The 26,258-nt window shown below is 34.3% G+C and overlaps 2 protein-coding genes across 4 annotated transcripts in view; both read right to left on the reverse strand.

The window, feature by feature from the left end:
* The window catches only part of LOC107719211 (Hermansky-Pudlak syndrome 1 protein homolog), an 11,545-nt gene extending 10,208 nt beyond the window's left edge, over nucleotides 1-1,337 (reverse strand). For 2 of the 3 annotated variants that reach the window (XM_016526583.1, XM_016526585.1), the window contains exons 1-3: nucleotides 1,044-1,141; nucleotides 569-690; nucleotides 242-376 (exon numbers count right to left, since the gene is read on the reverse strand). In XM_016526583.1, coding sequence (XP_016382069.1) covers nucleotides 242-376; nucleotides 569-685 — 252 coding nt within the window. In that variant the 5' untranslated portion in view covers nucleotides 686-690; nucleotides 1,044-1,141. Of the gene's footprint in view, nucleotides 1-241; nucleotides 377-568; nucleotides 691-1,043; nucleotides 1,142-1,313 lie in introns of those variants that run through there. The other variant, XM_016526584.1, reaches the window with a different exon arrangement.
* A 7,544-nt stretch (nucleotides 1,338-8,881) lies between these two features.
* Nucleotides 8,882-26,258, reverse strand: part of LOC107719234 (inactive heparanase-2-like) — a 79,667-nt gene continuing 62,290 nt past the window's right edge. The window contains exons 10-12 of the mRNA XM_016526611.1: nucleotides 21,810-21,955; nucleotides 16,652-16,798; nucleotides 8,882-9,094 (exon numbers count right to left, since the gene is read on the reverse strand). Of these exons, the coding sequence (XP_016382097.1) occupies nucleotides 8,932-9,094; nucleotides 16,652-16,798; nucleotides 21,810-21,955 (456 nt within the window). The 3' untranslated portion in view covers nucleotides 8,882-8,931. The remainder of the gene's footprint in view (nucleotides 9,095-16,651; nucleotides 16,799-21,809; nucleotides 21,956-26,258) is intronic.

Below are 26,258 nucleotides of genomic sequence, written 5' to 3' on the forward strand. Positions count from 1 at the left end.
TCATCATATTATTTAATATATATTTGATTATAACTTCTTATAATGTTTAAGTACTGTATTTTATATAGTGTAAAAACATATGTACACAACTCACACACTATATAAAAATTTAATTTATAAAATATTACTTATATAGTATAATATTTCCTAAGTATTGTACTAAATATTGTACAATTGATTCATTGAATGGGTGCTGATCTAGTGTTAGATCAGATGACTCTTTCATATTGCTGTGGATTACCTGATGCAGAACATAGATATGATTGTTTTCTGTGCTGAAGGAGGTGTAATTGTCCATGAGTCGGTCCACCATGGTGCTACAGGAGATGATGATGGGTGCGAAGAGAGTGTTAATGCTGTCTTCAAAAGCAGGTAGCTGAGAACACATAAAAATAATATTAATAACCATCCAATATTCCACACTTATATCCATGTATGTCTAATGCAGGCATAATACAATTGTATTTAACATAAAATAATAATTATACTAAATAATTATCTATGTTTAAATATCTCTGTTTCATGTTTGTTTAAGTCAAACAGCATTCATTTGGAGCATCTGTCTCACTCCTTCTCCTTCTTCCTGGGAAACTCCATACTGCTTCTGAACCTGCTGCTCAAACTCAGTGTCAGTCCAGTAGAACAGAACCTCTGCGCTCTCGTTGGCCACCAGAAGACACTTCATTTTACCTGAACACAAATGCAATTATTAGAAGAAGAGTTCATCCCAGTAACACCGTTTCAGTCACTTTGCATAATTCTAACATGGCTTCATTTAAACATAATTTTCTCAATGCACCTATTCAAAAAATCTACTTGTACTTTACCAGTCCTTAACAATAGCCTAATAATTTGTAATGGATTCCTGTATTACACAAAAGAATATAGCTATGCATTTTAGATGTATGACTCCTAATAGGATAAACACTCTTGTAAGACACCAAAATGAATTTAAAATGAATATCGGTCCCCATACTACTTCCTTAATCTTTTCAGTAGGAATTGTTCCAAATTATAATACAATGCAAACAAGTACACAATACCCAATAGGATGATACTGCGGTCGCTTCTAAACGGCAGCAGAAACCCAAACCTCTCGGTTCCTCCAGGACGAAACTAAAGCTCACGTCCAATCTGATGCCTAATTCACAGAAAGCCATAAAGTTTAAGCGAGAACTTTTTGCACTAAATCTTCTAACCTACACGTTTTAATAAAGTAAACTTAATATTTTAAGGTTCGCTTCTAGAGCAGAAGAGTATCACTGTGTCCGAATCTTGACTCAGTTCTATATCACAGAACAAACGTTGCTCACCAGCTCTGAACTGCAGCAGCGCTTCCGCATTAATGTGTGTGTGTGTGTGTGTGTGTGTGTGTGTGTGTGTGTGTGAGGTGTGTCACGTGATTTGATGATCAGCAGCGAGCGCGAGTCACGTCTGGAATTCAGATCATGCGCGGCGGATCTAAAGCGCGTGACTCCTTTATTAGGCTACTCATTCATATAATAATCTCATTCAAACCTTCTTTCTTTCTTTCTTCCTTCCTTTCTTTTTCACGTTATCTTTGAAAAATCTACACTAAAAAATAAAATTGGTGTAGAAACAATTTTCACTCAGCACTTGTAAATTTCACAATAATGACAAAGAAATGGCAAGTAGGCTAACACATTGAATTTTAAGTTGAATAGTAATTTATTGTAAAACGTACTTATAATATTTGTTATTCACAACTTCAACTTTTTTTACTCAGATAATATCAAGCACAAAGATACAAGGAAAGCTGTATAAAAAATATGCACATAATAGGCTATTGCATTTCTTTCTTTCTTTCTTTCTGCATGAAATTCTTAATAAATATTTTAGTGCTTTGACCTTTCCTTTGTTCAGTGTATGACACACACATGTGAGAATTTAACATTGTATCAATTTTAACCCTCTATGTAACTGGCTCATGCATAGTATAACAGGGCTGCCAACTCTCACGCATTCAGCGTGAGACTCACGCAATAGGTTGTTTGCAATCACGTGATTCTGATGACGCGCGAAATGCAGCTGGAGGGCAGGAAGTGATTTTTCTCCATAGAAATCACTAGCAGAAACCAGTCTATGGCAGAAACTCAAAATGCCAGTGTTTTGCATTGTTTATGGATGCTCAAATCGGACAAACCGAGAAACCACAAGGAGCTTTTATCGTGTACAAAAATGTGTTGCTCATAAGGGGGAAAATTCAAGAATTTGACTGAAAAAACGCTGGAAAAAGTGGCTTGTAAACCTGCGTCTGCGGTCGGGAGGAGCGAAGCCGGATAATGCTCGTGTGTGCAAATGGTTAATATAAGATAATAATATATTAAAATATTAATAAAGAAATATATAAATAGATACAGGGTGACACTGTCAGAATTCACTGAATGCTAAACGCCACACATAGACACGATGTAAATAAGATATTATTTGCAGTTCTGAGAGCTGCACACACGAGCATTATCCGGTTTCGCTCCTCCCGACCGCAGACGCAGGTTTACACGCCACTTTTTCCTGCGTTTTTCCAATCAATTTCTTGACTTTTCCCCACTTATGAACAACACAGTTTCGTACACGATAAAAGCTCCTTGTGGTTTCTCGGTTTGTCCGATTTGAGCATCCATAAACAACGCAAAACACAGGCATTTGGAGTTTCTGCTAGTGATTCCTATGGAGAGAAAAATCACTTCCTGCCCTCCAGCTGCATTTCGCGCGTCATCGGTGACGTCATGTGCAAACAACCTATTGACACTATTCTCACGCTCTCACGCCACACATCCATTTTCTCACGCAGAAAAATGTCCCTGCCAAATTCAATATTTATTTATGATAAAAAAAACAACAAAAAAAACCCTCCATACAGCGCTGGTCAATGTCAGAATTATTTAGATGGCCAATCAAATCAAAGAAGGGCGGGGCTTTACTGTTCCAGCGCGACACCACAGCATTTTTAACAGTGAAAGAGTGTGAGGTAAGTAGGAAAACATTTATTATTTGACAGCTGTTTTACAACAGAAATGTTAAATAACCAACAGTAATATTCTGTGATGCAAACTACTCGACGACCGTTTTGATCATTTACGTGATTCACGTAATTCGTAACCGAATGTGGCAAGGAACATTTGGTTGTTTTGCTTTTACAACATTTGCACAAATTAACTCCTAATTGTATGTGTATTTTAAAATAAAATATTATATGTGAATATTTAAACGGATTACGAAAAATTATTTCCATTTTTCTCATCTTTTTTAAAGATGTTAAGCCTTGTCACACGCTATGCGTGTCCGTCGTTTAGGTTAGTAACTAATATGCTGTATGCCCTATGTAGAAATAAGTTAGCATTATCAAAGTTATTTGTTTTGCAGTAATGCAGTAATTATACATATGTTGTCAGTAAACCTGTTTCATTGTAATGTTTTGACAAATCACAATACTCTTCCTGTGATGCAAGGTTTTTTTTTTGTTTGTGTGGTGGTTTTTTTCTATTTATTTATATTTTTTTTTAAAGATTTTTTTTTTTTAATTTCTCGATTTGATTTCTTGATTTCAGCTTGGAATTCTCACTCCAAGCTGAAATCAAAAGTTGGCAGCCCTGAGTATAAACATCATGAAATCCTCCATCTTGGCTCAAGGGGGATGGGTTCTGGCTACTCCAAATAGGGTCAAAAGTATAAACATTTTCAAGCTGGGTTTGGTTACAGTGTGTATGGCAAAGCCGGGGAAGTCACGCAAAAGGTAGTTTGACTCTTTGCAGAACTGCAGTCCACAGCATATACAGAGAAAGAAACGTCACACTTCATTATGTCTGTATATGAATCCATGCTGCTGATTGTCAGCTTTGATCAGATGACAAAGACCTACCTGCTTGCTTCACCAGGATCATGCATATTCATAATTAAACCAAGGTTGCAGGTCAGTCAGGACATTTTGCTTTGGCAAAACAAAACCGCTCCCACAGATTTAAAAAAAAAAAGTATATAAAACATGATGTTTTGATTATTTTTATAATTTTATTTTTACATGTAAAATTCACACTTTCATGTTCCAAATATATTAGTAATTCGCAATATCTTATGCAATTTTGCATCTCAAATAAATTGGTTAGACTTTTTTATTTGGTTTGATATTTTACAAATACGACTTTTTTATTTGGTTTGATATTTTACAAATACAAAAATGCTAAGAAAATTATTCATTTAACATTTTATTTTATATTTTATTTTATGCAGTGTAAGTTAGTGAATGTTAATGACTACGATGGTTCTTGTGGTTTAAATTTCAGTAAATAAAAATAATTCTTAATATGTACTTTTAAATCTCAAATAAATTAATCTTGGTTTGATATTGTATTTGGTTTGATATGAAACAAAGGCAAAAATGCAAAGAAAATTATTATTATTTTTATTTTATTTTATTGTAAGCTAGTGAAATGTAGTACTTTGATGGTTCTTGTGGTCTAAAATTCAGTAAATATGTAAAAGCCTGCTGGGTCTCGTCAGACTTTGTGACTCTTGACCAAGTGTGAATGAGTCTGGATTCTGTTTATGAGTGAACCATGTTGAGTCTTTTAAGATAAACCACATGTGAACTGCAGACATGTTTTGTTTTATAGCATGATTTTAATTTTGTATTGCCTGGAGTTAGTATATTAATTTAATGACCACGTCAAGGCAACATATTTTGGTTTACTCTAAATACATAATGCATCTACATTTAAAACATGTCTTGAACCAGCTTTGATGAGAAGAGATCAAAATCCCCTATAGGAGTCTCATTCAGGTGCAAATGGTTCTCATCACTTACTGCACACGATTGTTCTGACACCACAGTTCGCTCTCATTCTTCAACAAAGTCTTGTCCCAGCTGCTTGGAAAGGGAACATCTGCTGATGTACACACTGCAAACTGGCTCCTTCCCTTTGTGACCCCTCCAGCGCTGGGATGAGGACCCTGCCGGGCCTTTGAAGACTAGTGAGCTGATGATCTCCCCCTGACCTGATGGGACATAAAGCTCTTGGTCTTGGGTTACACGTTGCAGCACACTGTCACAATTTATTTCTGTACTTCTTTGTGTTCAGGCCCATGTATAAATCACTGAGCTCTTAGCTTGCTTTTATCCTGCTATCTTGCATTTCTGAACATGTGCTGGAATACTACAATTCAGCCTCTATGTCACAGGACAGTCTCTTAAATAGTCATACACTGCTCGTACTTGAACAGTTTTCATTTACATATGTATATAAATACTATATACTATATTTGTACTATAATATAGTACTAATATTGTACTAATATAATACATATTTGTAATGTTTATAAATTTGAAGTTCCCCATAGCCCAGACTCTTTTGAAGGCTGAAAGAGCCTGGATTCATAATTCAGACTCTTTCACACTTGGTCAATGGTCACAAAGTCTGGCAAGATCCAGCAGGCCTTTGCCTTACTGAAATTTAGACTACAAGAACCATTAAATTGTCACTAACTTTCACTAACTTACATTGCAAAAATAAATAAATAAATCAAAAATAATGTTCTTAGCATTTTTGTCTTTGTTAAATATCAAACCAATTAAAATGTCAAACCAAGATGAATGTATTTCAGATGTAAAATTACAGAAGATATTAAGAATTGCTTTCATTTACTGAAATTTAGACCACAAGAACCAACAAAATAGTCACTAACGCTAACTAACTTACACTATAAAAACAATTAAATTAAATATAAAATGAATAATATTCTTAGCATTTTTGTCTTTGTTAAAAATCAAACCAAATAAAATGTCAAACCAGGATGAATATATTTCAGATGCAAAATTACACAAGATATTAATAATTACTTTAATTTATTACAATTTAGACAACAAGAACCATCAAAGTAGTCACTAACTTTAACTTACAATGTAATAATAAAATAAAATGAATAATGTTATTTGCATTTTTGTTTGTTAAATATCAAACCAAATAAAATTCCAAACCAAGATTAATGCATTTCAGATGTAAAATTACAGAAGACTTGTTTTCATTTACTGAAGTTAATATATAATATAAAATACTATATACTGTACATATATATATATATATATATATGTATATGTATATACATATATATATATATATACAATGTACAAAATTATATGACCAATGTTATGACGTTTTACATTACTTTAACAACAACTACAATTACTTTAAACAATTTTCAACTTTATTTTAAGTTGTACAAGGTTCAACTCATTTTTTAAGCCATTTTAATGTCATTTAAGTTGAAATGACTTAAACAGCTAAGTTCATTGTACTTAAAAAATTAAGGCAGCAACTTCTTTTTTTATATACATTGAATATTCAATACATTAACTATTGTAAATAACAAGTCGAAAACAAGATCTTCAATAAACATTTTATTTATATATTTTGACAAAAATAATATTCAGACAACCATTTTCATAATAAAATAATGCTCTTTAACTGAAAAAATATTAACAACTCTAAATTTGCAATAAAAACATTCAAGGAGGAAAACAGCTTGTAAAAGTGTCATTTCACAAATCAAAGACTCTACAATTCTCTAAAATCACAACAGAATCTTGCGAATCTAAAGAAACATTATGATGCTGACAGAATTATTGACCCTGGAAAATCAAACGCCGTCATAACCATATAAAGAGCCAAGCCCGAGGAGGAAAAAAACTAAACTTTTTACAAAATTCATATAATCCGTTTGAATGCTGAATCACTATTTTTGCATTGTGAATGAGTGACCAAAGAATATATACAATTATAAAACATTGTGATACACATGTGTGCATACTGTGAGCAACTCAATACGTTTGAATTTAAAAGGACATTGTCATTGCTAAACATTAACATCAGTCTCTGCTGTATGTTTTACAAAAAGTACAATATAATCATCTGCCAATGTGGACAAAATTCACACACACACACACACACTCATAACCACACATATACATTTATATAAATAATATTTATAGAGCAGTGAAGCACACAGTTTAAATCAAAAACCAATTGTATGTACATTTATTAATATAACAAAAGGTTTGTACTTGTAAAAAAAAACATTTGTCACTCATCGTGCTTAATATTAATTAGACAGCTAGCAGCAAAAATGAATCGCTGTACATGGGATTTATAACGGCCCTTAAAGTATTTGCACACTTTGGCAACACTTAAAATGTTTTCAAAAACAAATATTTAAAAAAACAAAACAACAAAATATCAAGCCAAATGGCAGTTTTTCAGAATGTATGATACTTGTCTTTGCCATGACTTTTTAAATGACTTGAAAAAAACGTATTTTTGTGAAATGTAATGTTCTAATGTTCTTGAAAAATAAATACCACTTGAACTGATATAATATCTTTGATCTAAAGTAATTATTATAAGTGTGGCTTAATTGTCTAACACTTTCCAGGGCCCCTGAATAAGGTAGTGTTAATGTAGCAAAATAAATTTAGAGAACTAAGCTCAGGTTTACAATGTTACAGCAAAAAAGAAAAAGAAAAAAAGTGGCATGTGTACATGACGCTAATGGACAAGCTAATTTCCTGAGCTCTGCAACAAATTGTATGATACACGGTTCTTCATAAAGCAAAAAGACACCTTCAAAAACTCCCTACTATTTCCTTTCAGCCTTCAAAAGAGTCTGAGCTATAATGGGAAGTCAAACTTGTAAACATTATAAATATATAGCCGTATTTCTCAGAGAACTGACGAATCACATAAAGATTGTTGTGTATTATGTAATTCCTTTTTTAATTTAGCAATGAAATATAAGGACGATTTAGCAAGCATCTGTATCTTCCCATATAGTACCTTCATCGTCATACAGTTTAAAATTATAAAGCAGCAAACGAAAAAACTCATGGGATAGAGATGCAAGCTATTTTTCAGGTCATGGGTCAATGTTATAAGTTTATAAAGCTGGCTTTAAATAGGAGGTTTATATTTACTGTCCTGTGATGAAAAATAAGATTACAGATCAAGATTTGGCCCTGTGCCTTTTGAGTGGCTTTAGACCCCAGAATCAAAAAGAAAGTACACAAGAGAGATGTAATTCAGATCAAACTGTTATTTGTACTATGTGATTTAGCAGGATTAACCTCCTTTGTTGGTCCTGGAACAACATTTCTAGCAAGCAATCATAGTTCTAAGACTTGCAACCCTAAGGATAACCTACCTCTAAAATCCAAGGGAAATGATTGGTTGAAAAGAACATTGTTCTAGCCCCTTAAATCTAACCCTAAAATCTGATTGGCTGTCAAGCTGGAATGTTGCTTAAGAACCAACAAGGATGTTGATCCAGGAACACATTAAACTGACAGACAGGCCCACACAGAATCCGCACCCACAGAACTCCGGAGAATTGGAACGGCTGTCACTCACGTCCTTCGCATTTTCATCATTAAAATATTTTGGCTAATCTGATCATGTTTCTAGCTACCAATGAGAATGTAGTGCTGTCATATCTGTTTAACAAATTTGACCATGTTTACACCCATTGCACAGATTTTCCCACAAAATTGCAGCAGAAAATGTGAACATTCTGATTGATCTGCTTTGTAATGATCGTACCGCATCTGAACCGCACATTGGCACTGGGTTCATAGCTTACGTTGGTCTTCAACATCGGATTACAAAGCTCTCAGGGACACAGCACCGTGAGACTTCATTACACTCCTGCAACTGAAAGCGACAAAAAACACAAAAGGGCAACCAAAATACATTCACTTTCCACAAGTCGAGCTTTTCTTGTGGTAAAAAAACAAAACAAAGAGGAGAAATGTTGTTGGAAGCATTCAGTGCAACCCTTGCTTGAACGAAGGGGTCTTTTCCACGTCTCTGTGGGCTTAATAAAAAGAGGAGAAGGCCACGGATATCGTCTGAGGTCGGTCAGTGTGTATTATCTGCGGCAGGCGTAAGCGTTAATATTCTTGATGACGTAGAAGCCGATAGATACAGGTGGCATGGCTATCGTTCTTCCTGCCCTGAGCGTCCGTGGCTTCAACTCAGGAAATGTCTCGTTGTCCACCATACGCAAGGGCTCTCCGTTCAGCTGCACAGACCTGCAAAGCAAAGGGACGTGTGTTAGGATGCTGCAGATGGGAGGACTGCAAGATGTTTTATATCAAATCAAATCACTTTTACTTTTACATCACCAACACACTATACAATTTTACAAACTTACAGACAATGAACAATATACAAATACATAGTATAAAATTACATTTAACAACACACATTGTACACAATATACACAATACATATACGAAAGTACAGACTAGGCTATATCAAATGTGAGAGCTGCAGAGGCTCAGTGAGGAGCCTTAATCCTCAGAAAAACATAATTGTAATGGGCTTTCAGATATATAAATATGTTAGTTTGAAATCAAATATCAGTCCAAGTATATAAAAATAGCTGGTTTTAGGACCCAGTTACATCAAGTGTAAAGGGAGTCTCCAATATTAGTAAACTCTCTGATCGTGCACTAGAGAGCGCTACAGCTGCATTATCAACCTTACAGAAAACACAAACATCTGCGATATGAGAGTGTTTGGAACACTCAGACGCTCCATACTACTGTATAAAAGATTTGACATTTGTAGGATGTTTTTTGAAAGAAGTATTTTATGCTCACCAATGTTGTATTTAAAATACAATTAAAATGTATTTGAAACATTTATTTGAAACTGATTTTTAACATTATAAAAGTCTTTACTGTATCCTTGCTGAATTAAAGTATTAATTTCTCTCTTTCAAAACAAAAAAACCTGAAAAATATTTAATTATAAATGTAATGCAAAATATAACTATTTATATATAATTTATTGATTCCAGTGCCTTCATCATAGGAAATGGAAGATCATTGCATTGTGGCATATAATATTCTAAACAATATGCAAATATAGTAGGTAATTTGAATATTTGTTTACTGTGCACATGCAGTATACTCATTACTACAAAAATAGCAAGAGTAATATAGTATCAGGGGCGTCATGCACTCATCAGCAGCACGTATGTTTTATTTATTTTTTTAAACATCCCCAAACGCATTAACTATATCATGAAATATCTTGATTCTCACCTTATAGATTATGTTGATCTATAATGGGCGATGGTCAAAGTAACCTACTAATGTAATCTATTAACTATGCATAAAAACCTGTCTGTTTACTTAATTAACAGATATGGATGTCATGCCCTAACATATTTTAATACAACTGAGTTTATATTTAATGTGAATTTAACATTGAAAGTTAATGTGAATAAAAACATTGCAAGTTAGGCTACTAATCATAACACTTTCATTGTACAGAAAGAGAGCAAAGAACATTTACATTATCAAATAACATTTAGTTCAAGCACTCTCAAAAACTCCCATTAAAATCACTGAAGCTGTTTACACTATGAAATTACTATCTTACAGATTCGTACACACATTTGCAATTTGTAGAGGTATTAATTCAGCGAGCGAATGAAGAAAACACCGGCATTTCAGCGATGACTCATCTGAACACCTCTGATTGGTCATTGCATTCATAAGCTCAACAACATCGTTTGTGATTGGTTAATGCGAGTGCTGTAAAAACGCGTCTGTATCTGTCTCAGCGCCAGCCAGCGAACGCAGATTTGAATTTAGCAGCTGATGATATGACGCACTGAATGTTATAATCACGCCGGTGTGATTGTATTAAATGTAGAAAATATGAATTGGCTGTTTTATGTGTTTTGGAAGCTGCATTCAAAATCCACTTGGCTCAAAAGTCCCCCTCACTTTGAATGGGCATGACGCCTCTGTAAAGTATTGTGTTATTCTGAGCACAGCCAGGGATTTAGTCATCTTCCTTACCATCAAGATATATAAAACAACTGAGGAAGAAAAAAAAACAATATTACCATGTCATCTGCGTGTCAGTGGTCCACATAACAGCTGGCGGTAGCCATTGACATAATATGGAAAAAAAGTACTACGGAAGTCAAAGGCTACCATCAACTGTTTGGTTACCAACAGTCTTCAAAAAATCTTATTTTGTGTAGAAAATATGAATTGGCTATTTTATGTGTTTTGGAAGCTGCATTCAAAATCCACTTGGCTCAAAAGTCCCCCTCACTTTGAATGGGCATGACGCCTCTGTAAAGTATTGTGTTATTCTGAGCACAGCCAGGGATTTAGTCATCTTCCTTACCATCAAGATATATAAAACAACTGAGGAAGAAAAAAAAACAATATTACCATGTCATCTGTGTCAGTGGTCCACATAACAGCTGACGGTAGCCATTGACATAATATGGGAAAAAAAGTACTAAGGAAGTCAAAGGCTACCATCAACTGTTTGGTTACCAACAGTCTTCAAAAAATCTTATTTTGTGTTCAACAGAAGAAAGAAACTCATACAGGTTTGGAACAACATGAGGGTCAGCAAATGATGACAGAATTTAAATTTTTTGGATGAACTACCCCTTTAACATGAGTCTAATCATATGTTAATACTGTTTCCTAACAGATGGGGGTTTAAATATTCTTATGAAAAACTTAAAACGATTCACTGTTGTTTTGGAGAAACTTTTGTAAAGAACGGAGTCGTCTAGTCCCTGACCATTTCCTATAGTCTCTATATACTCTTCCAGCAGACGTCTGGATCATCCATCCCATCGCCTCAACTCATCTTATGATGCCACAGACTGAAATGATCAGGAAGCTGAGTGTGCTTTGGGCCTGAAGCCCTTCTGAAGCGCAGTGTGACGGCACGCATCAGTCGCAACAGTGAGGAGGGATTGTTGATCTTCCCAATCAACTTTCCCCCGGGGAGGATTTATGCTCAGGAATTCAAAGCAGACAGAAGTATGTAAGAACACAGTCAGCGGTGTATCCCTCAGGGCTTCTGCAGAGGAAGATCAGCATTTCCTTTGGATAGAATGCAAATTGAATTAAAGTCTCCAGATAGTTCTGGAGCTCTAACGACCTCTGGCTACAGATGTAGGTATGTGTTTAAGAAATGAAAAGACCTGAAAGACAAACCCTTCAAGGCACAGAGAGATCACAAACATCAGCCGTGATCACACAGTAGCTCTGCTTTGAGAAACTCCAGGTCTGAAGTTCTCAACACTGTTGTGTCTCAGACTCAAAAGATATTTTTCAGATCAGCTTGTACATTAAACAGATTTTAAGGCTTAAAAAAGAAAATCAGGTACTGTAACTTAAAGAGCTGTTTCTACAGTATGCACTGCTTTTTTTGAAAGAGGACCCTTTAGAAAATGTTTAAGCATTTAAAAACTTGCACTCCTTTTCTAAATATGTGACCCTGGACCACAAAACCAGTCTTAAGTCGCTGGGTTATATTTGTAGCAATAGCCAAAAATACATTGTATGGGTCAAAATTATTGATTTTTCTTTTATGCCAAAAATCATTAGGATATTAAGTAAAGATCATGTTCCATGAAGATATTTTGTAAATTTCCTACTGTAAATATATTAAAACTTAATTTTTGATTAGTCATATGCATTGCTAAGGACTTCATTTGGACAACTTTAAAGGCGATTTTCTCAATATTTTGATTTTTTTTGCACCCTCAGATTCCAGATTTTCAAATAGTTGTATCTCGACCAAATATTGTCCTATCCTAACAAACCACACATCAATGGAACGCTTATTTATTCAGCTTTCAGATGATGTAGTCAGACCCTTATGACTGGTTTTGTGGTCCAGGGTCACATATTACAAATTAGAATGGTAGACCTAGTCCTAAAAATAATGATTTTCTGTGATAATAATATAGATCAAGCCTTTAAAATGTAAAAAAAAAAATGCTTTAAAAATAGTACCTGTATATAAAATAAAAATTATACGTATTATATTATACAATTTATGTATACACAATTTATAACATTTATATTAAATTATTATATATAATAATATATAACATTTATATTATTATATTATATTATTATAATAACTTTAACTGTTTTCTTTTTAAATATATTTTAAATGAATTTATTCATGTGACCGCAAAGCTAAAGAACAGAATTTCTTCTAAATACATTTTTGTCACTTTTGATCAATTTAATGCATCCTAGTATTAATTTCTTTAAAAAATAAAATATTAATTATTGATCATTTATATTGCATTATATTATATATGATTAATATTATAATTTAAAATAACTATTTTCTATTTTATATATTTTTACATGAATTTATTCCTGTGACAGCAAAGATGAACAGAATTTCTTTGAAATTCATTTTTTTTTGTAACAATATAAAAGTCTTCATAGTCCCTTTTAATCATTTAATGCATAGTATTAATTTCTTCAAAAAAAAATTATGTACATATGTATTTAAACAGAAATTGTATTAGCAGAAATAATTGTTAGAATATTATTTGATTTATATTTGAAATGAGAGCTGCAGTGAAAGACTGTAAATGTAAATGTCAGGTAAGTGTCCCCAGCTCTCTGAATACCCCTTTCTCTCTTTGTTTCCATTTTGAATTACAGAAATATGATTTGAAACAGACAAAGACAGATCGGCCGAAGACTGGAGGGAAAACGTATCCTTGAAAAGAGCAACTCTGTCTGAGAGTGTTTAAGTGTGACCCCACAAAATGAGCAGTTAATTTCCCTGCATATGCATTACAGAGGAGTTAAGCAGTGGAATGTGTCATGAGTAACTTTATAGTCTGCCTGTATATGTTACTCACTGAATTTGCTCTGGAAAACACTGATTCAGCCCATATGGAGCTGTGGGCATTTCTGAAGACAGAAATATGCCGCATATTTCACTATTTCTGACTGCACAAACACAATATATGGTGGGAATACTAGACTAATTAACCTAATAACTGCATTTTATGAGAATAAAATGAATAAAAACTACAGACTTGATGGAAAAACGGCCATCGATTTGCAGGATTTTGAGTTTCTTCAGAATGGAAAAAAAAGTATTTTCATATTTCTATAAATATTATCAAGCATGATTATTGACCGTGGGAATGGGTCTATCAAAACACACGATTATGGGTTTGTTTTCATACTGGTCTATGAGAGATTGCTCTCTGAGATATAACTGGTAATTACTCTCTGCTTCTTCCGAATATTCCTTTCTATCCTTCATTCAGATTTTCCTCCTGTTGTGGGACGGAGGGATTTAAGCGTAGACTTATTGAAAGAGGTTCTGTTTCTCTGATCAACAGCATGATCGTGTTTTCAAAGTATCATGCTTAACTCCCAATAATAGACGTTAAGCTCAGACAGAGGTGACCTTCTGGATCACAATTCCTCAAAAGAAAACAAAAAACAAAAAAAAAACCCGAGAGGAAAGCAAAAACTGGTTGAAATTCAAGCTGAAAGCTGCTGACAAAACGATTGCCAACATCTGCCCCGAAGGAAGCTGCATTTCACTCTACACTCAGTTTGAATTGAGCTTCAATAAACCAAGACAATGTTATTACGCTAATTCAATTGGATTGCCCATGTTTAATGGACGTTTTGATGTTTTGTTCTTGGCTTCAAATTATTTCTAGTGGAAAACTCAAAACAGAACACTCTCTGGTGTTTTTGTCGGCTTTGAGTGAAAAATATGATGTGTTTCTAAACAGCCGAGTAAAAATCCAGACAAACTGTGAAAAATATCAGAGTGGAATGGGGTGTTTGTGACCAGCGAGGATGTTTGTTAAGTGAATCACATTTGTGAAGTTTCTCATTCATGACTAATGTCTTGTTGGTTGAACAAGCTATTAGAACGAACCTGTCAAGACCAACTAAATGTCATATTTTAAATCCATTTGCTGAGCTAATCTACTTGTATCCACTGTATGAAGCATTTCTGTGATAGAAAACATGAACTGAAAACACATTCAGGAGAGCTTCAACCAGAAGAATTCAAAAGAAAACATCCACAAGGGTCAAGATAGACGTTGAGGATGTAGACGTGTTTGTTTCAGCTGTACTTTGGCTTTATCAAGTAAGCGAGCCCAACAAGATAATCCTCATATCCCATTTAAGAGTATGAGAGGATGAACACACTATGTTTTTATGACCCAGGTCTCTCTCTTTTGCCCTTTCCATGATTAGGTTAGTGTTGGCGAAACGGGATCCTCATTTGTGGAAGGGTTGAATATTTAGTCAGAAAACAGTTAGCACAGCTGTGTGTGTAGACAGTTATGGAGCACTAGATTTATCTGTTCCGTCTGAGATAATATGTTTAGTAAAGCAACAACACTCTACGTTGATTATTATAGTAAACCGAGAACAGAAGCATAAACCACATTCTTAAATAAGCAGAGGTCAGAGATCTGAGATAACTAATAATAAGTTTATGTAATTTAATATAACACAAATATAATATAATAATAATAATATATTTAATATCATTCTTATATGTATTATACACTTGCACCAATGGAATAATTATAACAATATAACACTACATTTTATATTATATTATATTATATTATATTATATTATATTATATTGTATTGTATTGTATTGTATTGTATTGTATTATAACTCTTCCACCAATGGGGAATCCTCTCCCATACTAATATAACCATAATATGTTAAGTAAAGCTAAACTGAGTAAATTGAGAACTGAAGGATAAACCACATCCTTAAATAAGCTGAGGTCAGAGATATGAGATACTTAGTAATAAAATTATATATAAAAACATAATATGATATGATTGATATGATATGATATATGATATGATGATACGATACAATACAATATGATATAACTTAAAATATAACTGGGGAATATAATTTTACCAAAACTAAAAATATAAATACACTATAAAACTGAATTTTATTTAAAATAATAATATAAATAATGCAACATAAAACCTTAAAGGGGTCATATGATGTTGCTAAAAAGAACATTATTTGGTGTATTTGGTGTAACGAAATGTGTTTATGCGGTTTAAGGTTAAAAAAACACATTATTTTCCACATACTGTACATTATTGTTTTTCCTCTATGCCCCGCCTTTCTGAAATGCGTCGATTTTTACAAAGCTCATCGGTCTGAAAAGCGAGGTGTGCTCTGATTGGCCAGCTATCCAGTGCGTTGTGATTGGCCGAATACCTCAAGCGTGTGACGGAAATGTTACGCCCCTTACCAAATTGTGATGCCGTGTCCCGGAGCGACGAGACAAAAATATTATATAAACGAGGCATTTGTTGCACCTAGTGGGGACATAATTACGGATTATAATGACTTATACTGTCTTTTTACGCGTTGCATTGCATCGCGCCACGTAAACATAAAACCATGTCTTTGTGTTCGGAGAAATGAAAAACAACAAGCGCTACTCTACCCTGATCAAAACTCTCATTTGAATCATCAGTGGCACATTCTTTAAATATGAAAACGTACTTACAGACTGTGAGTCAGAACAGCCAGCCCTGTAGTCTACTCTACCAGGATCAGGAAACAATCCTCCATAAAATGTGCTGCACACATCTAAATATTTGGGTGAACTGTTCTGGAACAGTGTTGTAAATACAACTTAGAAAACTTGAAATCGCATCATATGACCCCTTTAAACCTAAAAAAAAAATAATTTAACAAAATTAAAATTAATGAGTTTCATCTGTCAGTAAATCGCTGTCATGGATGATGACTTACATGGAGTGAAGTCCATCTGTGCCGAAGGGCTGTAACAGGTATTGGTGAACAGTTTTATTTCGTAAAGTCCCGGCCAGCTTGATTTTCTTCCGTGAGCGATGAAGGTTGATGATGTAGATGGTTATGGACCCTCTGACATAATCATGACTGCAGAAGAGAGAGAGAGAGAAAAAAAAAAAACCTTAAAAAATTTGATTTCTGAAGGACCATGTGACACTTTAGACTGGAGTAAATGCTGCTGAAAATTCTGCTTTGTCATCACAGGAATACACTACACTTTAAAAAATATTCAAATAGAATAGTTATTTTAAATAGTGATAATATTTTAAAATATTACTGTTTGTATTTTGAATGCAGCCTTATTTCCAAAACTACTTCTTAATGGCAGTGTAGATGGCATTACAGCTAACAAACCTTCAATACTGATAATGTAATACACTTGAATCGCAAAACAAATCGATACATTTGAAAGAATATGGGCAGATCCTGCAGCTAAAATGTATCTAACTCTCCTAAATTACCATCTGAAATTCCACATACATTGTTCACGCACATACTGTAATACTGACAGAAACATTGAGTCTGTTCCCAGAATCCCATTTACAAGAGACAATGTGTTATAAGGTCCAAACCCTCATGTGATTTAATTTCAGTACACAATAACCAAATTATAAAGTACTGTATATAAGCAAAGGAGGCCCCAGGACTACGTCATGTAAAAGAGCTGATTGTTTTCATATAACAACTGTAAAAGCATTAGCTCCCCTCCCAAATTCACTGGGGTAACAAAAGCTTTATATGTGTTGGACGATTGTGCTTATGTTACAGTGACTCCAGCATACTGGTCCTTGTTTTGAGGGTAATACCGCAGAAGAGTAAGCTTAAGGGAATATTAACTGAAGATAAGTATCTGGCAACATGATTAGGCAAACATGATAAAATTCAATAAGGATTCTAACGTAAAGGTAAGGAAAACATAGTTGCAGTGCATGAATACCACATGTTGAAAAGGCCCAACTGCACCGGTCAGAGCTTGGCTTTTGTCAGGCAAGCCTGTTAGTAATCTCACCAATCACGAGCAACCCGGGCCATGTGCATCTTTACACCTTGGCGCACAGTGAATAGAGTTCAAGGGAAAAAATTCAGGAACGAGACAAACCCGAGACTGTGTAATGAAAACATCTCTCATGTCATGTGATACATGTGTGGTGTCTCAGTTTTAATAGACTTTGGTAACTTGGGTAGATATTTTCCAGAAGGGTGCATTAGATCAGACGAACAGATCGAAAAATGATAAACACCGTCCAAGACTTTGAAACAATGTGCCTCTCCAGCATTCGCATGGGGAACGTAAACATGGAATCCTTTGTTTGATGTCAGCAAATGGTCCTGGGAAAATGTGGACCGGAGAAAGCACTCAAAGCACCGAAAAGGAGGCCTGTTTTGTATAAGGGTATTGTGATGGATTAGTGAAGATACTGAAAGCATATCCATGACTTGTCTGACCGGCCATTTTAACCACTAATAGAACGAAAAACTTGAAAGAGGCTGGAGGAATGAGACCCGAATGTCTGCAAACTGTTGCAGTCTTTGTAACATTGTTCGCTTTTCCACTGACATAGAGGAAATTCTGGGAATTAAATATTATCATTGTTGACATTTAAACATTTTCATTTAAATAAAATCGCCTGTCAGGATGTCAGCAAATGGTCCTGGGGAAATGTGGACCGGAGAAAGCACTCAAAGCACCGAAAAGGAGGCCTGTTTTGTATAAGGGTGTTGTGATGGATTAGTGAAGATACTGAAAGCATATCCATGACTTGTCTGACCGGCCATTTTAACCACTAATAGAACGAAAAACTTGAAAGAGGCTGGAGGAATGAGACCCGAATGTCTGCAAACTGTTGCAGTCTTTGTAACATTGTTCGCTTTTCCACTGACATAGAGGAAATTCTGGGAATTAAATATTATCATTGTTGACATTTAAACATTTTCATTTAAATAAAATCGCCTGTCAGTTATCAATAAACAGTCAACGTCACCTTGCCACTGGACAGGCAAAGCAAAAGCAAAGCATTTAGTGAGTAGGATTAGCTGTAGACCAGCTGTTTTGGGTTTCATGGCATTTACAGAGATTACTTGTTCGGTTTGTGGTGGTTTCGGTTTGATGGATAAGACACAATGTGATGAGATTTTGAACGCAGCCCAAAACTCTGTCATCTGTACACCAACCAGGGTCAGAAATTGTCTGAGTTTTGTAACCAGATAACATCAGTCTACTTTCAAATATCTCCTGGTGGCAGACCTAAAAGCCTGAAACTCTCTCAACTAAAGAATAAGATATTAAAAGAAGAACATTCAAGTGCATTTTTAAAGATGCTATTAATACATATTTGATGTCAGAACTTTAAATGACCTAATCAAGCAATTACAAACCAATACCTAAACTGCAGTGTTTGGGAGCAATGCCTTACATAGCTAAGTCACTCACTGGGAAACAAAAGAAGTCTCTCACTTAAGTAGCTTTTGGTAGACTGATTCATTTTAGTGATTCATTCTAGTGATTTAATAATTCATTTTTTTGTGATTCAGAAATTCACTCAAGCTTCTTATGTTGTCTTTTATTAATCAAAATATGCAAATGCTGCTATAGCTTTTGACTCAATTAATAATACAAATTATGACATTTCTAGTTCTACTACTTGTTTTTAACAAATTTATCTCATCAGTTTAATGTTGTCATCTACATTTAGATCCTCACAGTTATTGCCATAAATACTGCTCTCATTATAAATAAAAATTATAATATATGTGTTAAATACATTACCATTCAAAAGTTTGGGGTCAGAAAGATTTATTTTTAAAGGGATAGTTCACCCAAAAATGAAAATTACCCCATGATTTACTCACACTCAAGCCATCCTAGGTGTATATGACATTCTTCTTTCAGACGAATCCAATCGGAGTTATGTTAAATAATGTCCAGGCTAATCCATGCTTTATAATGGATGGTAGCACAAAATTTGAAGTCCAAAAAATTGCACCCATCCATTATTAAAGAAGTCCACACAGCTCTGAGGGTGAATAAATGCTTTCTGAAGCGAAGCGTTTGTGTAAGAAAAATATCCATATTTACATCTTTATAAACCTTAATCTCTAGCTTTCGCTGACTGTTTTACACGCGTTCAAGAGAGAGTGGCGTTTTAAATTATTATTTTTATTCAGCAAGGGTGCATTAAACTGATGAAATGTGACAATAAAGACATTTTCATGTTCTATTTCAAATAAATGCTTTTCTTTTGAACTTTCTATTCATCAAAAGTTCCTGGGAAAAAAAAGTATTGTTTTCACACAAAAAAAAAAGAAAAAAAAAAGTTTTCAACATTGATAATAACAAATATTTAAGTAATTACATTTAAAAATAATAAAATAGAAAACAGTTAATTTAAATTGCAATAACATTCTTCAATACTGCTGTTTCACTGTTTTTTCCCCCAAATAAATGCTGCCTTGGTGACCACAGGGAAAGAAACTTCTTTCAAAAAACGTCTTTCTGACGCCAAACTTTTGAATGGTAGTGCATTTAAAAAAGATATACTACCATCATAAAGCTTTCATGTTTTTGTTGACTGTACTTCACATTACAAGTAGCGTATTTCAAAGTAGCTTCCCCAACACTGTTTTCTGTACGTTTCAGCAAAAACGTCTGTCCTGCAGGAATCCTGAAGCCAGAGGCCTGTGGTAGCACTGACACAGAGCTGTAACTGAGCTGAGACACGGGGATCTGTAGACCGTAAACCTACACTGCTGCTGAAAAGCTGGCAGGTCCCGCTCACATCATTCTGGGGTAATAGATAATCATCAAAGGGAACGATGGCACTTTTTATCTGGCCTGGGTACAGACCTTTCTATTGTCCCGCAGATCTACTCCCCTCACCTGCCTGAGCCTCTGGTGTCTTTCAGCGCCTCTCACACTGTAGAAAGAGACTCCACACGCTTGACAATTGATACTTGTTAAATTTTATGGGCTCTCACTCTGAAAGAGAGGCTGTCTGGACTCTGTAATTTATGGGTTCAAGAATGAGCAGGTAAGCCTTAAAATCCTCCACTACGGCTATGTACTCAGATGACGGGTGTCTGTGTGGAGATAATGCTACAGGTCAAAAAAAGACAATTTACACACATACAATCTTGTTATGGTGATGCATTTGCTGTATAAGTTCTGTTCCAAAATCTAACAAGCAGCCTACCTACACAGCATTTTAAGGCATCACAAGTGCGTTCCTGACATTAAGTCAACATCAACATTTCACTGACTTCTAAGAAATTGGTTCTGGAGCCAATTTTCACATTGGGTTAATCAAGTGGCAACCAAACACACCAAAATTGTTGATTGTACAACATTGAATTACAGTGGTTTCATGCTCTCTGCATCCATTATTCCACCACATAAAACACTGCGGTTGGAAAAAAAACATGTTTATCTCTATTTGAAGTGAAGCCGTATTAAATGTAGTCTGGGCCATATTTAAATTGGGAGTCAAAAAGATTACGTTTTTTACAAAAATATTATGCAGCACAACCGTTTTCAACAACAACAATAATACTAAATGTTTCTTGAGCACCAAATCAGCATATTAGAATGATTTCTGAAGGATCATGTGACACTGAAGACTGAAAATACAGCTTTGCCATCACAGGAATACATTACATTTTAAAATATATTAGTTATTTAAAATTGTAATAATATTTAATATGCAACAATATTACTGTTTTTGTATTTAGATCAAATAAATGTAGCCTGGGTGAGCATAAAATACTTATTTCAAATCTGCTTTACAGCAGATTTTTATATTCATAGGAATAAATTACATTTTAAAATCTAATTTAAACAAATGTTTTTACTTATTTATTTTTGATCACGTTTTCAAAAAACATTTAAAAAATATTTTCAACCCTAAACCTTTGAACAATAGTGTTTAAATATTATTTTTAATAAAACAACTGCAATTAATCTTACATAATCAGTTAATTTTGACAGCCCTAAAATCTTTTTTTTCTTTTTATATCAAGATATCAAGGCAGCTTACTCGGTTTTGGAACAGTATTGATATATTTGTATGAACTGATCTTACATCAGACAGTCTAATGAACCTACTTGTGAAAGCTGGTGCAGTGTGCATAGATGCGGAGTTTGTCCCGGATCACCCGTCCAGGGCGTGGTTTCCTCTGGAGACCTGCGACGTGCACCGCAAGCACCCTGGGGCCCACCAGACGTTTAAAGAGCAGAGATAACCAGTAATCCTACAATACCAACACACAAAACACGTTACAAAATAAAAAGCATCACTGAGTCATTTTTACTGGAGCTCTGCCATGTCAACACGCGTGTTAGGTCAAGTTATTCTTCCATGGAGTCGTGTTAGCATGGTGCACCTCTGTACAAGAAACATGATTCATACAAGATGATTCTGGTTTAAATACACTGGACAGATGTGGCATTTCTCCGCCAGCAGAAATCCAATGAATTCCAGCATCCTTCCATCTTTCAAAGGAGTTTTAATTTTGGAATTGGGAAAGAGAAAGATGTAGAAAACTAAATTTGAAAAGTGCAAGAAAAAAAAAATGTACGTTTCTTATATCTGCCTTCACTTTAGTAAGTGCCTTAACTTTAGTTTTTTTTTTTGAGATATAAAAATATGCACATGTGCTTCAGTCTTTTATTGAAAGTGACATTTTCTTGGATGCTCTGAATGGAGAGATAGAAGCATATAGTCTTTCTTTGGAAGCTTTTCTTGCTAAAACTGAGAAACAACAAAGCAAAAAAGAATGAAATGGCTCATAGAATTGAGAGATACACACTATATTTTTTGCTTTCTGCCATCAGGGGGAACAAAGCAAATTTTCAGTCATGCTCTTACAGAAAAAACAAAACTGAAAAAGATGCATATGCTAAATGTACCTTTGACAAATTTGGTTCCTAGAAAACCTGCTTTAAATTTTGCATGAATTCTCTGTCAACCAGTATTTATTGATATTATTAAAGGAACTAAATGTGTTACTCACAAGCCAAACACAAAAGAATGTGTGCGTGTTTGTGTACTGTGCATGCAAAATATTATCCTGCTACATTTTATGGTCCAAAAGTCATACTATTAGCATTTAATGATCCAGTAATCCCATCACATTCATTGCACAAAGAAGATTTTAGGCTGGACATTAACTGTACATTAACTGGCCTAGTGTAACCAGAGAACTGATTTCTACATCATTACATGCATTTTTATTGCATGGAAAAGAGTGATGGCTACCTGAATTTCACATGCATGACTGCAATAGATCTCTCCTAATACCTCTCATCAGTTCTCAAATTCAATACCTAATTGAACTGGTTCAAAGCAGCATGTGTGCATCAGGAAGTTCCCATGCAATCCTGCATATGGCAGCATTTAAAGGCTTCTTTTCCAGGGAAACTTTAACTTAATTTGCTCCGGCAGTGTACATTGTGCAGCATCTGCTATAGGCAGTGGGAAAAAAGAGATTTGGGAATGGGTGGGTCTCTTTAAGCTGCAATTTGACAAAAAAAACCCCATTGTTTTAAAAACGTCAAGAATTGCAATGTGTTATGATGCAGTGAAACTTCGGTATTGTCTATAAAATAATCACATTTTCTGTTTAATAGCAATTCGATTTCAAAAAAATATTTTAAATGCAAATGTCAACATCTTAGGGCTATAGAAAAAATAAAATCTAGAACAAGAGCCTAGATTAGAGGTTTTCATACTGGTTTACACTAAACTGCATAGGGGTCCATGGAAAATGTTACACATATTTTTAGTCTATGAAAATGGTATGCAGATGTGCACTAGGTAGCAACAATCAACATAAAAATGACAATAAAGCTCAAGAGTGCTAACCTCAGCAACCTTCAGGTCACTTCTTGTACGTGTACTGGCAGATAATACCAGTATTTCGCTTTAGAAAGCATTTCTCAGCCCACCCAGTAAAGCTCAGTAAGCGCAGAAGCTATAATGACTGAATAAAATAGAAACCACTTTAATAATGAATAAATTAAAAGTCAAACCGCTAAAGATCTGAGAGATTAAAGGATATGACCAACTACTTTTCTATAATACCAACAGGATATAAGCAAATGTCATCTCCTGTAATGCCAGAGAGACACATATTAACTTAACGTGAGAGTGTGCAACAAAAACGAATTAATTTTGACCACATAATAAACAACTGGGAGCAATAAGAACCTACAATTTTAATAATATTTAAAGGTGAAGCATGTAATTTTCGCAAAACACTAACCACAGACACTAAACGGAATTGCAAAAATGACTATATGGGTAGATTTTCTGAAAAAAATGTGAGTGGTTCTTGCCAGCGTATAACTTTCTGCCAGGAAGCTGGATTTTGCCATGACCCCAAATCAAGCCCACCAACATGCCTCTATGATATTGTGGTGTTAAAATATTGCTGGGCATGTTGCTGTTGGGCACAGCGGGTGTTCTAAGTGGTTGCTAGGGAGTTTTGGGTGGTTGCTATGCGTTTGACTTTTAGCCCGATTCAAAGCCCACTTCCAAGTTTCTCTGTTATTCTGATGTGAGATATAGGGCACTAGCACATCTTTAATAATCTGAATGATTTAAGAATAATTCATACTGATATTAATTATTAATAATAATATTATTGTGCAGATTATTGAAGAGAGGTGCACTACTGCCTTCAGCCAGCAGATGAAAAACAATAAATAAAGAAATAAAATCAATGTAGAGATTATTGATTATATAATTAGATTATTTTTGCTTTCACGCGGCAGAAAATAAAAATAAAAAATTGGATAAAAGAATAATAGTTATTAATATTAATACAAATAATATTGTGCAGATTATTAAAGAGAGGTGTACTGTCTTTCACCAGCAGATGAAAAACTATAAATAAATATCTAAATAAATTTGTAATATCGATATTAATTAATATTACTCTGCAGATAATTAAAGTCTACTATTACATAACACACATAAACATAAAATAAAAAAACCGGAAATACAATAAAAAATTAATATTGTTAATAATAGTATTATGCAGATTACTAAAGAGAGGTGTAATATTGTAAATAAATAAATAAATAAATATGCAGATATTGAAAATATTGAATATGAGCAAGAAAAATAGAGACTTATAATTGCCTCTGAACTTGGATTGAGAAACTATTTTAACATCAAAGAATTACATATATCACCTTAATATTCTAAAGGGGTGGATGTATAATTATATAGGAATTAATGACAGAATACATTATTAGTGCACTTGTGAAATCTCCTGGTTTTGATTAGCATCCAATCAAGGGTGAAAACACAAGAAACAGCAAGAGATAAGGGGTAAAAAAAAAAAGAAGCAAAGCAAAAAGAGGGGATGAGATCATCTGCTGAGGTGTGAAGGGAAAGAAACGGAGACATGACTCGGTAAGGGATTAAAGAGAAAAGGTTGGACCGTAAATTTTCCTCGCAGGCCGACAGGTTGCGGCTGTTGCGAATTCTCACAGTGGGGCTTCTGGCAGTTCCCACAGACATCCAGCTATGTTTAAAGCATTGCGATCCCAGCAGGGGGCGATTGGTCCTTGGAATAACTAGAGATGTTGAACAAGAAGCAGGGGGAAAAAAGATGACCGTTTCAAAAGTTGTGAGGAGTGCTTGACGAAAGAGCATTTTATTGAAAGATGCTCATTCTGGCTTGTGCTAGAAGAACAGTGCTCCTGTTGAGATTCTGAGAAATCCAGATTCACTTTTGATGGAGCGTTGCATAATCAAGAATTTCTACCATTGCTGTATTTTTGCTCTTTATGTCTTTCTTTGGTTTTATTACTTGCACAGGAACATATGTTATCCTGAGCCGGTCAACAGGTCTGGATCTCCACTGCTGGTGGGCTGTAAAAGAACAGAGGGCCACGAGCAGATAATGTATCTATCAGCATCTGGAGTCAGTGAGGATTGCGTGTAGGAAGTAGAAGTTAAAGTAGATTAAAGCTGTTTATTTTTTATCTATATGAAAATACTGTAAAAGAAGGATCCTGGCAAAAAAAAGTTCAAGTTCTTACTTAGATTTGATTTATAGTAACAAATTTCTATTAGTGTTAATTTCCATTTGATGTTCTGTTGAGATGGACTATGCATTCTTAATGTTTGGGGTCCCAGAGAAGAAAATAATATTAAATGAAATTAATTTATTAATTTTCCCCTAAATTCTTTTAATATGCTCATATGACAAACAAAATAGAATGTAACATAAAACATGTTTTTATAGTTTTTTTTAATTTTATATTTAAAATATGTATATTTTATATTTAATAATTTAAACAAAAATGTAAAATGCTGTAGCAAAAACCTGTTAGTGGTGGCTAGAAAAAAAAGAAAATTATATTTTATTTAAAAGATTCTTAATACAAACATATATTTATGATTTATGTATATACAAATATATTGTTTTCACAAATAAATGTGTACATAAAATACACACACATTATATCTATCTATCTATCTATCTATCTATCTGCACACACACACACACACACACACACACACACACATATATATATATA

The sequence above is a fragment of the Sinocyclocheilus rhinocerous genome, unplaced genomic scaffold, assembly GCF_001515625.1.
Source record: "Sinocyclocheilus rhinocerous isolate Xijiao unplaced genomic scaffold, SAMN03320098_v1.1 scaffold513, whole genome shotgun sequence".
In the NCBI taxonomy this organism is placed as follows: domain Eukaryota; kingdom Metazoa; phylum Chordata; class Actinopteri; order Cypriniformes; family Cyprinidae; genus Sinocyclocheilus; species Sinocyclocheilus rhinocerous.